At 40.1% G+C, this 12,581-nt stretch overlaps 1 protein-coding gene across 2 annotated transcripts in view; it reads left to right on the top strand.

Annotated features, from left to right (window-relative positions):
- MRPL42 (mitochondrial ribosomal protein L42) overlaps positions 1-11,159 on the top strand; it is a 30,037-nt gene extending 18,878 nt beyond the window's left edge. For both annotated transcript variants that reach the window (XM_013998085.3, XM_005664266.4), the window contains exon 6: positions 10,989-11,159. In XM_013998085.3, the coding sequence (XP_013853539.3) occupies positions 10,989-11,034 (46 nt within the window). In that variant the 3' untranslated portion in view covers positions 11,035-11,159. The remainder of the gene's footprint in view (positions 1-10,988) is intronic.
- Positions 11,160-12,581: the final 1,422 nt, after the last annotated feature.

Genomic DNA, 12,581 nt, shown 5'->3' with positions numbered 1-12,581 from the left:
TAGGGCCACGCCTGAGGTATATGGAGATTCCCAGGCTGTGGGTCGAATTGGAGCTACAGCTGCTGGCCTACACCACAGCCACAGCAATGCAGGATCCGAGCTTTGTCCGTGACCCACACCACAGCTCATGGCAACGCCAGATCCTTAACCCACTACGTGAGGGCAGGGATCAGACGCGTAACCTCATGGCCCCTAAGTCGGACTTGTTTCCCCTGGGCCCCGACAGGAACTCCTCCATTATCCTTTTTTAAATTTCCTCAGTCACATTTCCAGTGGCATTGTCCTCAGAATATTTCTAACTAGATATCTTTCCAAAGTTTTAAATTAATTATAACAAAATACAGCTTGTCTTTTCCTGTCTTAAAAAACCCTCCCTTCATAATCTTTCTCTAGTAAAAGTGATATTTCTATATAAGTTTCCCAAGGAAAAAAAAATTTTTTTTTTGGCCATTCTGGTATCTTTTTTAATATAAAATAATGTTTATTTTAATTAATCAATTTCCTTATTAAAGTATAATTGATTTACATATTTTATTCGTTTGAGGTGTCCAACATAGTGATTGAGTATTTTTATAGATTATACTCCATTTAAAGTTGTTACAAAATAATGGCTATGTTTTCCTTGGCCGCGCAGTATGTCTTTGTTGCTTATTTACTTTGTACACAGTGGTTTGTGTTTCTTAATCCCTCACCCCTACCTTCCTTCCCCCTTTCCCCTTCTCTTTCCTCACTGGTAACCACTAGTTTGTTCTCTCTCTCTGTTAGGCTGTTTCTCTTTTGTTTTACACATTTGTTTCTTTCTTTTAGCTTCCACATGTAAGTGATAACAGAGTGTTTGTCTTTTTCTGACTTATTTAAACATAGTATTGTCTAGGTCCACCTGTGTTGCTGCAAATGGCAGCATTGTGTTCTTTTGTGTGGCGGAGTATCAGTCCGTTGTATATGTTTATCACATCTTCTTTATTCATTCATTTCTGCCACTATAGTGTCTTTCAATTTCTATGTCTATTTTATATCCTCTTCCTTGATTTTTCTTAGTTTTTTGTTTGTTTGTTTTCAGGGCTGCACCCATGGCATATGGAGGTTCCCAGGCTAGGGGTTGAATCGGAGCTGGAGCCACTGGCCTACGCCACAGCCACAGCAAGTCAGATCCCAGCGGGGTCTGTGACCTACACCACAGCACATGGCAACACCGGATCCTTAACCCTGAACAAGGCCAGGGATCAAACCTGCGGCCTCAAGGATGCTAGTCAGATTTGTTTCTGCTGAGCCACAACGGGAACTCTTTCTTATTTAGTACCCACTTTGTTTATAATGCTGTCTCTGTTTTTCCTTACCTTTGTAAGTTAGGTTATGGGAAAACAAATTAGCAAGCCATTTTATAAGCCCCAAATCTAAGTCATTACTATATTCTGTGATTTCTTTTCATGATTCATAACATTGCTCATGTATAGTTTTTATTTGTCATATTATCCAAATATTTTAGTTCAAGCCCTGCCTTGAAATTTTTCTGTAGTGGATTTCAGAACCTGTTTCTTTCCCGAGTGTTTCATGTTGCTGCATTTTTTAAACTATCTTTTGTTCATATCCAAATTGCTGAAGTTATGAAAATTCTCTATCGATTGTAACATGAAAGGAGCAGGACTGAAGGCAAGAAGACCCTTGGGGAGTCTTAAAACCAAACTTGTTGTCTTCAGACATTTTTGCCTAATATCCCACCTGCGTTTAATCTTATTTACTTATTTAATCTCATTACTGCTAATTAGCTTTGACTACTAATTAATTTAATCTTCTGGTATATCTTGTCCCATCAGGATTCCTGAGGCAATTTGAATTGTGAGCTGACTTTAGATACAAGTGATTATCCCAGTATCTCCTAGTAAAGAGTTCAACATAAGAGCTTCAGATGCTAGCTTATGTATATGAAGAAACTTTTTCTGTAGGTCTTGTCCTTGTGATCTTTTAAAAATTTAAATATGCTAATGTGTGATTACTCATCATTTGACCCATATTTATTTGGTATCTACATATATATTTTGGATTAATATAAGCCATTTTCAAGGGTTGGTTTCTAGATGTCAGCACTTCTTAAACATCAGGCAGTATATAGGAGGGTGTTTTACTAAATATTACACAACTCTTTTTTTTTTGGCCACATCTGTGGCATATGGAAGTTCCCAGGCCAGGAACTGAATCTGACCCACAGCTGTGACCTGTGCCACAGCTGCAGCAACACTGGATCCTTAACCCACTGCATCAGGCCGGCGATTAAACCTGCACCTCCTCAGCGATCCAGGCTACCGCAGTTGGATTCTTATTAACCCGCTGCACCACAGCAGGAGCTCTTAAATATTTCAGAATTTAAAAATTATGGCAGTCAAGAGAAAGGGACCCATTGTGGGGTTTTTTTTTTTTGGTTTTTAGGGCTGCACCCATGGCATATGGAGGTTCCCAGGCTAGGGGTCCAGTCAGAGCTACAGCTGCCGGCCTACACCACAGCCACAGCAACACCAGATCCGAGCCGCATCTGTGACCTACACCACAGCTCATGGCAACGCCAGGGATCCTTAACCCACTGAGCGAGGCCGGGGATCAAACTGGAAGCCTCATGGTTTCCTAGTCAGGTTCATTTCTGCTGCGCCACAGTGGGAACTCCCCATTATGAATTTGACACTTGGGGTATACATATGTATAAAACATCTTTTAAATACGTTATTAGAAGGTATAACATGCTTGTTTAAAAGTATTTTTAAACAATTCAGAAGTATTTAAAGCATAGGGTAAAAATCTTCCTTTATATCTACTAATGTTCTGTTCCCTGTAGACGAACATTGTTAAACTCTACCTGCCTGAAGAGCTCTGTCTCATGTTATCCTCAGTTAGGTGCTTTTTGAACTCCAGTAAAGTGGAACTCTTTTCTGAGAGTACAACTTTGTGTTAAAGAGGCCTAGATTCACTCATCTTGTCTCTGCTACGTACTAGCTATTCACTCTTGTTGTCTATTAAAGCAAATAGAATTAATAATGTCCAATTCACTTAGTGGCTTTGAGATTAAAATATATCGTACAAGTTAAGCACCTGGCATATATTATATGTTCAATAATAATGTGGTTAACGTGGTAAATGATAATCATTAGTATTGTCTCCTACTCATAGCTTCATAGCTTTTATCTTAATCTTTTTGAAGCATCTTTTTTTTTTTTTTTTTTTTTTTTTGGCCTTTTCCAGGGCCACACACATGGCATATGGAGGTTCCCAGGCTAAGGGTCTAATCAGAGCTGTTGCTGCCGACCTACACCACAGCCACAGCAAAGCGTGATCTGAGCCGCATCTGCGACCTACACCACAGCTCACGGCAACGCCAGATCTTTAACCCACTGATCAAGGCCAGGGATCGAACCCGCAACCTCATGGTTCCTAGTCGGATTCATTAACCACTGCGCCACGACGGGAACTCCGCAAATAATTTCTGAAGCATCTTTTCTTAAACGGGCTCTTTTGAGATATAATTTACATACCTTGCGTTTTTTTGTTTTTTTTTTTTCTTTATGCCGCACCTGTGGCAAATGGAAGCTCCCAGGCCAGGGATTGAATCTGAGCTGCTGCAGAGACAATGCCGGATCCCTAACCTGTTGTGCCACAGTGGGAACTCCAACTTCATGAGTTTGGCAAATGTTTTAAGGAAGACATTCACCAGTTTAAGTATACACTTTTTTTTTTTTTTCTTTATAGGGCCACACCCACGGATATGGAAGTTCCCAGGCTAGGGGTTGAATAGGAACTGTAGCTGCCAGCCCACATGGCAGCTTACGGCAACATCAGATGCTTAACCCAATGAATGGGTCCAGGGATGGAACCTGCACCCTCATGGATACTAGACAGGTTCATTATTGCTGAGCCACAGTGGGAACTCCTAAGTATACACTGTGATGTATTTTTACAAATGTATACAGCTGTGGAATTATATTACCACAGTCATATTGTAGATTATTCTCATCACTCCAAAAAGTTCTCCCATATGCTTTTGTAGTCAGTTTACTCTCTGTAATCCCTCACTCTTAGTAGTTATGGTCTGCTCTCTCTCACTTTCTAGGATTTCTAAAATTTCATGTTTTACCCTTTCTAGAAGCATATAAATGGAATTATGCAGTGTGTAACCTTCTGTGTCTAACTTCACTGACTATAATGCTTTCGAGAGTCATCCGTGTTGTCGCGTACTATGTATACCAATAGTTTGTTCCTTTTTATTTCTGTATGGCCAGACCACAGTTTTAGTTGTCTTTTTTAGAGCTGAACCTGCAGCATATGGAAGTTCCCAGACCAGGGGTCGAATCACAGCTGCAGCTGCCGCTCTGCGTCACAGCCACAGTAATGCCAGATCCGAACCACGTCTACACACCACAGCTCATGGCAACGCTGGATCCTTAACCCACGGAGAGAGGCCAGGGACTGAACATCCTTGTGGACACTAGTCAGGATCTTTACCGCCCAACCATGATGGGCACTCCTAAACTACAGTTTATCTGATAACCAGTTGGACATTTTGGAGTCTTTCCAGTTTTTTGGCTGTTATAAATAAAGCTGTGTAAACATTGAAGTGCAGGTTATTTTTATTTATTTATTTTTTTGCTGTTTAGGACTGCACCTGCAGCACATGGAGATTCCCAGGCCAGGGGTCGAATTGGAGCTACAGTTGCCGGCCTACACCACAGCCACAGCAACATGGGATCTGAGCCACGTCTGCAACCTACACCACAACTCACGGCAGTGCCAGATCCTTGACCCACTGAGCGAGGCCAGGGGTCAAACCCACATCCTCATGGTTCCTAGTTGGATTCGTTTCTGCTGCACCGTGACGGGAACCCCTGAAGTGCAGGTTATTGTATGGACATGTCTTTATTTCTCTGAAGTAAATACCTAGTGGTAGGATTACTTGGTCATATAATAAGGACACGTTTACATTCATAAGCCACTGTCAAAGTGGCTGAAACATTTTACACTCCCACTAGCTGTGTGAGAGTTCTAGTTGCTCCACATTCACCTCAATATTTGGTATCATCTGTTTCTAAAATTTTAATCATTCTTTTGGCTGAACAGTAGTATTTCATTACGGTTTTAACTTATGTTGCGCTAATCAATTACTTATGATTTTGAGCAGCTTTTCATGTGCCTATTGGCAGTCTATACATTTGTGTTTTTTTTATTTGGTTGGTTTTTGGTAAAGTAGCTGTGCAACATTTTTGCCTATTATTTAAAAAACAGATTAATTCTCTTAAAGTGTAAGAAGGATCAAATCCTTTATGAGATCAAAATCCTTTACGAAGTAAAAGTTTTGCAAATATTTCCTCCCTGTCTGTGGCTTGTTTTTTCATGTCCTTAATAGTGTCATTTGAAGATCAAAAGTGTTTTCATTTTGATGAAGTCCAATTTATAAACTTTTCCTTTTTGTTCAAGCTTTTTGCATCCTACTTAAATCTTGTAGTTCCATGGTGGCTCAGAAGGTTAATGCTCTGGCATTGTCATTGCTCTGGCACGAATTCATTCCCTGGCCCAGAAGCTTCTGTGTGACCCAAGCTCAGCCAAAAAAAAAAAGAAACCAATTTAAAAAACTGCCTAAACCCAAGGTCACTAAGACTGTCTTGTGTGTTTTCGTCTAGAAGTTTTAGAATCTTAGTCTAACATTTAGGTCTGTAATCCATTTAGAGTTACTTTTTATGTTTGGTGTAAGGCATAGGTTAAGGATTTTTTATTTTTGGTATATTTATATCCAGTTGTTCCAATACCACTAGTTGAAAATGTTGCCTTTCCCCATTAAATTGCCATAACATCTTTGTTGAAATCATATGTGCAGAGTCCTGGACTCTATTTTGTTCTACTAATATATGTTTGTCTTTGGAGTTCCCTTCATGGATCAGCAGTTAAAGAACCCAGCTAGGATCCGTGAGGGGGTGGGTTGGATCCCTGGCCTCGCTCAGTGGGTTAGGGATCCGGTGTTGCCATGAACTGTGGTGTAGGTCACAGACTTGGCTTGGATCCAGTGTGTCTGTGGCTAGGGTAGCAGCTGTAGCTCCGAATCAGTCCCTAGCCTGGGTACTTCTATATGTCATGGGTGTGGCGCTAAAAAGCAAAATTAAAAAAAAGATATATATAATCTTTATATATTATATGTGTTATATATTATATAAATATATAGGGTTTTTTTTATCTCTCTTTGGAATACTTCACTATTTTGCATACTGTAACTTTAAGTCTTGAAACCAGCCGTATATCCTCTGGTTTTGAGACTAATTTTAGTAGCTTTTTAATATATTTCTAAGAGTTTTCTGTGTAGATGACCATGCCATCACTGAGTAAGGACAGTTTTCCTTCTACTTTTGCAATCTTTATGCTTTTTATTTCTCTCTCTTGCCCTCTATAGGTAAAGATTGTAAAAGGAAGTTTTCTTTTTTATTACTGCTAATTTTTCTTATTCTGAAATTTAACTTATCTAGTATTAATATAGCCTGTCCAGCCTCCTTTTGATCAGAGTTTACATGCTATATCTGTTTCTATTCTTTCACTTTTAACCTATCTGTGTCTTTATATTTAAAGTGGGTTTTATTTATTTATTTATTTTTGCCTTTTTTTTTGTCTTAGGGCCACACCCGAGGCATATGCAGGTCCCAGGCTAGGGATCTAATTGGTTGCTGCCAGCCTACACCAGAGCCACAGCAACACCAGATCCGAGCTACGTCTGCAACGTGCACCACAGCTCATGGCAACTCTGGATCCTTAACCCACTGAACGAGGCCAGGGATCAAACCCTGTAACATGTAACTATCACATGCAACTATAGTGTATTAGATACGTGTTATTGTTACATTTGTAGGTGATCTCTAGGTTTCAGCTTCCGCTCTCTTCTTTCTTCATCAGGGACACAACTTCTGTTTTGTAGTTTTCTGGAAGACCTCTAATACAGTATCCTTAATACAGTGTGTGGATGCTTAGTTACTGTCTGATGGAATATTTTACCTAATTTTCTCCACAGCTTCTTGAAGGTCTTCTCTTTTTCTTTGAAGGCTGCTTTAGGGTAGTGTTTGGGATGGTCCACTGGTAACTTTCCCAGTGATTCCTGGAAGCTTTATTCCAGTTCAGCTGTCAAGTTATGTGGGCTGATCTCATTTCCATTTTATCTGGGTGGGTCACCTGTGGATTCAGATATTCTCTATTATCAGATTCTGAATCAAGATCATTAAAGGCTTTAGGATCCTAGGGTGTTGCCCACCTCATTCAATCCTGAACCTACCTTGAATGACTGGCCTCACCCAGGGTGGGTGGACTGGGAATATAGGTAGTATGACTATACAGAGTTGATGCTGAAATAGTCCAGTGGTAGTAAACACTGGTGATTAGATTATCTCAAAGCTGGGAATCTAAGGTTAAAATTGTTGCCAGGAAATTTATGAATTGGGTATTGCTGTTTCCTAATCCTGGTAATCCTTTTTACTTTAGGTTGGCAGTTCAAAGAGTCTGCTTAGACTTGGGCTTTTTCTTGAGACTGGCTACTAGAATTGTTTAAATTTTTAGTATGAGCGATGAGGAAACTCAGGACATTGGGTGTGTGGTTAAATTGAACTTTTAGTTTCCTACCCTCTGCCTTTTCCTGAATAACTATTTTTATATTCATTTGTGTAAAAGTTGATTTCAAAAAATAGCATATGTGACCATGAGGCTCCTCCTACTTCCTGTTTGATGATGAAAACAAATTAAACTTGATTCGCCACTGCATTAAAATTTACCTCAAGTAATGGGGCTTTAAACATACTCTCTGAAAGGTACTCCTTAGGCAAAATCAGCTATTTTGTACTCCTTATAGCAGTTTGCATTAGATAGCTCTTCTGTGAATAGTTGTTGAGGGTGTGATTCTGAATTGCTTTGCCCTTCTCTGCATTCCCAAGTTATCCCATTAGCCTTTAGTGTTGCCAGTTGTCAGGAAGCAGGACATAGCAGTGCCCTCAGTTGCCCGCGTCTGTGTTCAGGCTCTTCTTCCTTTCCTCAGTGTTCCTCAGTGGGCATGAAAAAATATAAAAAAGTCAGTGGAACATTCCTTCCATTACCGTTCTTTCCAGACACATCATTTTAGCAGTGTTACAGAGTTCGTAGTGGTTGCATTTTGTTCTTGTGATTTTTCTCATTAATTGGACCTTAATAAGTTCGTTGAAACTTTTCTTTACATATCCGTAGTTCCTGTACTCTCTTGGTTTCTCTTGCTGATTCCTTTTCGTCTCCCTTATCTCGAAGTTTTGGGGGATCAGTCCTTGATCCTCTCCTCTTTTGTGTCCCATTCCCTAAGATAATGATCTCATCCCATCACGTGGTTTTAAATACCATCTGCATGCTGATGGCTCCCAAATCTGTTTCTTTCTGTCCCTTGACCTCCAGAACTGTGTATCCAATGCCTGCTGGACATGTCTAATGGACATCTAACTTAATGTGTCTCTAATCGAGCTTCCTGTGGTCGTCCACAAACCAGTTTCTCCTGCAGCCTTCCCTGTTTCAGTTAATGCCAGTTTCATTCTTCTAGCTGCTTGCACCAGAAATCTTGGTATCATTCTTGACGCTGCTTTGTACCTAACATCTGGTCTACCAGCAAATCCTGTTGGCTCTCCAAAATGTATCTTCTCTGATTTGACCATGTGTCACTCTTCTCTCTGCTCTTATCCTGGTCCATGCCACCATCTTCTGCCTGGTTTATAGAAGTGGCTTTCTAACTGATCTCCCTACTTCTGTCTTTGCTTCCCTAAAGTCCAGTCTAAGCACACAGCTAGAGTAACCCTGTGAGTAGCCCTCAAACATTCCATTAATTCCTAAAATTTTTCTCTTGAAAAACCCTCAAACTGCTTTCCATCTCACTCAGAAAAAAGCTAACTATTATCTAAAGAATCTATGTAGTTCTCGTTGTGGCTCAGCAGGTTAAGAACCCAACTAGTATCCATGAGGATATGGGTTCGATCCCTGGCCTCACTCAGTGAGTAAGGCTGTGGTGTAGTTTGCAGACATGGCTCGGATCTGGCATTGCCATGGCTATAGCATAGGCCGGCAGCTATGTCTCCAATTAGACCCCTACCCTGGAAACTTCCATATGCCAAAGTTACAGCCCTAAAAGGAGAGAGAGAGAAAAAAAAACTGTGTGAGCTGACCCTGTTACATTTCCATTCTCATTTCCTACTCTTCTCTTCCTTGTTCACTCTATTCCAGCCACATGTCCTCTTTGCTCCTCCTTGAACATGCCCCCCCTTCCACCTCATAGCTTTTTTACTTTCTGTTTACATAGAATACACTGCCTGCTGAAAAAGATAGCTCTCTTAACTTCCTTTGAGTGTTCACTCACTGAGCCCTCCCTGGCCAACTTGTTTATCTTGTTTTTCTATTATGCATTGCAGTGTCAGCTTCATGAGGGTGGGGCTTTTGTCATGTTTTGTGTATCATAGAATCCTTGGCACCTAAAATTAGTGACTGGCGCATAGGAGATGCTCCACACATTTGAAAATGAATGAATAAATGAATGAGCAAATGATCCTGAGAAAATAGCTAACAGGACTCCACTAAATGTGAAGTTATGTTGAAATGATGGAAGGATTGAACGAAGTCTGGATAGAAAGAAGGATCTGGAGAGTAATTCTACGTTTCTGAAATATAAAGCAGTCCTGTAAATGTGTGAATAAGCAGTACCACTTCCATTTTCCGTGACATTGCACATTTTTCAGTATACTTATTACTAATCATCTTTTATTGTTTATTAAAACATGACTGCAGCTAAAGAGGCCTCTCTTTCAGAGCCAAACATCCCCCTTTTAAAATTATTTATTTATTTATTTATTTATTTATTTATTGTTTTAGGGCCACACGTGCGGCATGTGCAAGTTCCCAGGCTAGGAGTCTAATCGGAGCTGCAGCTGCAGGTCTGCAGCACAGCCCCAGCAACACCAGATCCGAGCGATGTCTGCAACCTACACCACAGCTTACGGCAAAGTGGGATTCTTAACCCACTGAGCAAGGGCAGGGATCTATAGCACATCCTCGTGGATACAAGTCGGATTCTTAACTCACTGAGCTACAGCGGGAACTCACCGAACATCCGCTTTTACATAAAACTTTTTTGTTTTGTTTTGTTTTTTTGTTTTTTTGCCATTTCTTGGGCCGCTCCTGCCGCATATGGAGGTTCCCAGGCTAGGGGTCTAGTCAGAGCTGCAGCCACCGGCCCACGCCGGAGCCACAGCAATGCAGGATCCGAGCCGCGTCTGCAGCCTACACCACAGCTCACGGCAACGCCGGATCGTTAACCCACTGAGCAAGGGCAGGGACCGAACCCGCATCCTCATGGTTCCTAGTCGGATTCGTTAACCACTGCGCCACGACGGGCACTCCTACATAAAACTTTAATTGAGCACGTTCTGCATGTTCACATGGTGCTGTTTATTTTTCTTTTTTTGGCTGCACCTGCAGCATATGGAAGTTCCGGTGCCAGGGATCGAATCTGGGCCGAAGCTTCAACCTACCCCACAACTGCAGCAATGCTGGATCCTTAACCCATTGTGCTGTGGATTGTGCGGGATATCAAACCGGCACCTCCACAGAAACAAACTGGATCATTAACCCATTGTACCACAGTGGGAACTCCTGTGCTCTTTCTTTATGATAAAGATAAGCATTAGTTTTTAATTAAGGAATAGTCATTTAAATTACTGTATTGAAATTATCTCAAGATCTGAAAAAAGACTTTCTAAATGCTTAATTAATAGGAAACAATTTTCACGGCAGGGAAATGTGGCTTATTACTAAGAAATATCTGCCTGAGTTGTGTCCTGCTCTGTGTGTATGTGTGTGTTTTAGGTTTCATTGATTTTTTTTGAGTGCCGATAAATAGCAAGCTAGAAATTTGATATTTCTATCAGGAGCAGTTAATTTTTATAAAATAATCTTATCTTAAATATTTTCTTCTTTTCAAGGTATCATAGACGTCGTAGGAAGCCAAATCCTCCAAAAGACAGATGATACTGAGATTTTCAGAAATCAGAGAGAAATGTTATCCTGCATCTCATTTGCCATTTGAGAAAATACAGTTGGGTATATTCACCAATATGTTATATAGTAAAATAATTAAAAGATCTTATCATATATTAGAATGTGTATTTCTTTATATATAGTAAGTAATTCTGGATTTGACATTCTTATTTACAGAAGCCTATTTTATCATTTTTTACGTTTTGTTTGTTTGTTTGCTTTTTTAATGCTGGACCCGCCACATATGGGCATTCCCACACTAGGGGTCGAATTGAAGCTACAGCTGCTGGCCTATACCACAGCCCCAGCAACACGGGATCTGTGCCTTGTCAGTGACCTACACCACAGCTCCCGGCAACGCCAGATCGCCAACCCACTGATTGAGGCCAGGGATCGAACCTGCATCCTCATGGATACTAGTCACATTCGTTTCCGTTGTGCCACAACAGGAACTCCCCATTTTTTCCTTTAGAGTTATTAAAGTCTACTGTTTATTTTTATGTGTCTAGTATGACTAAGTACCTTTACATTATCAGCCAAATATTGTTAACAGTGTAAATACTCTTAGTAAAAATGTGCATGATCCCCCTGAAGGCAATTTTTAAATTACCTTTGAAAAGAAACTCATGAGGTCCACACAGAAAAGAGATGTTATAATGTTTCCTTTTTTTGTGGATCTGGGAAATAGTTACATTTTAATCAGTTTCTATTCTCTACCAGCTCCTTTATATACATTATTATTAAATTCTGTCAATAATCCTTTGAAGAAAGCAGTCATCCCCATTTTACAGTTAAGGCTAAGTGACTTGAGCCCTACTTACATAGCAGGTGAAAGAGCCAGGATCCGAACTGTCAGGCTCCAGAGCTTGTCTATGACATATCGCTATGACATGTAGTGTTTTCTTTCACCCAAGAATGTACTTTCCTAGAAAGAATATTGTATTATTCACTTCGAGATTTTTTTTTCCTGTCTCAAAAATTATGCTAGCTTTAGAACACATGAATCTCTGTGATTAAGACATTAATACTACTAAACTAGTCTTACAAGAATGTTAATAGTCTGTTCTGTTGATTATCATTACCAGCTTATGTTTGACCCGTAAAAGCATTGCTGTCTCTGTGATTTCTAATATTTAGGAGTTGAGGAGTCTTTTAAGAAAGTGAAAAGCTGCTTTACATACTTGTACGGTATTTGCGATGTTTTAAAATTTGACTTGAAAAATGATTGCACATTCAAAGTCTATGCTTAATCTTGTTCTTTTAATAAAGGAACGCTAGCCGAAGGTTCAGGTGATCAGTAAAATGAAAGAAATAGTGAATAGGAAAGAGTAAGAGGAATGTTAACAATGGCTGCCCTCTGTTACTGAAAGAAAGTGTTTTTAAGTGGTTTATACTTTTTTCTTTAATAACTTATTAATTTATTGGGAAAGATCAAAGGAAAAACAAGTCCATAGAATTTGATAATCAGGAGTTCACTGGTGGCCTAGCAGTTAAGGACTCAGTGTTTTCACTGCCGCAGCTTGGGTTAACTGTTTTGG

Source organism: Sus scrofa, chromosome 5 (assembly GCF_054392235.1).
Source record: "Sus scrofa isolate SSC_HxYL_T2T_F1_AM1 chromosome 5, Sscrofa_HxYL_maternal_Yorkshire_Landrace_v2.0, whole genome shotgun sequence".
Lineage (NCBI taxonomy): Eukaryota > Metazoa > Chordata > Mammalia > Artiodactyla > Suidae > Sus > Sus scrofa.
The sequence above is the reverse complement of the archived record's forward strand: the minus strand, read 5'-3'. Positions and strand labels throughout refer to the sequence as shown.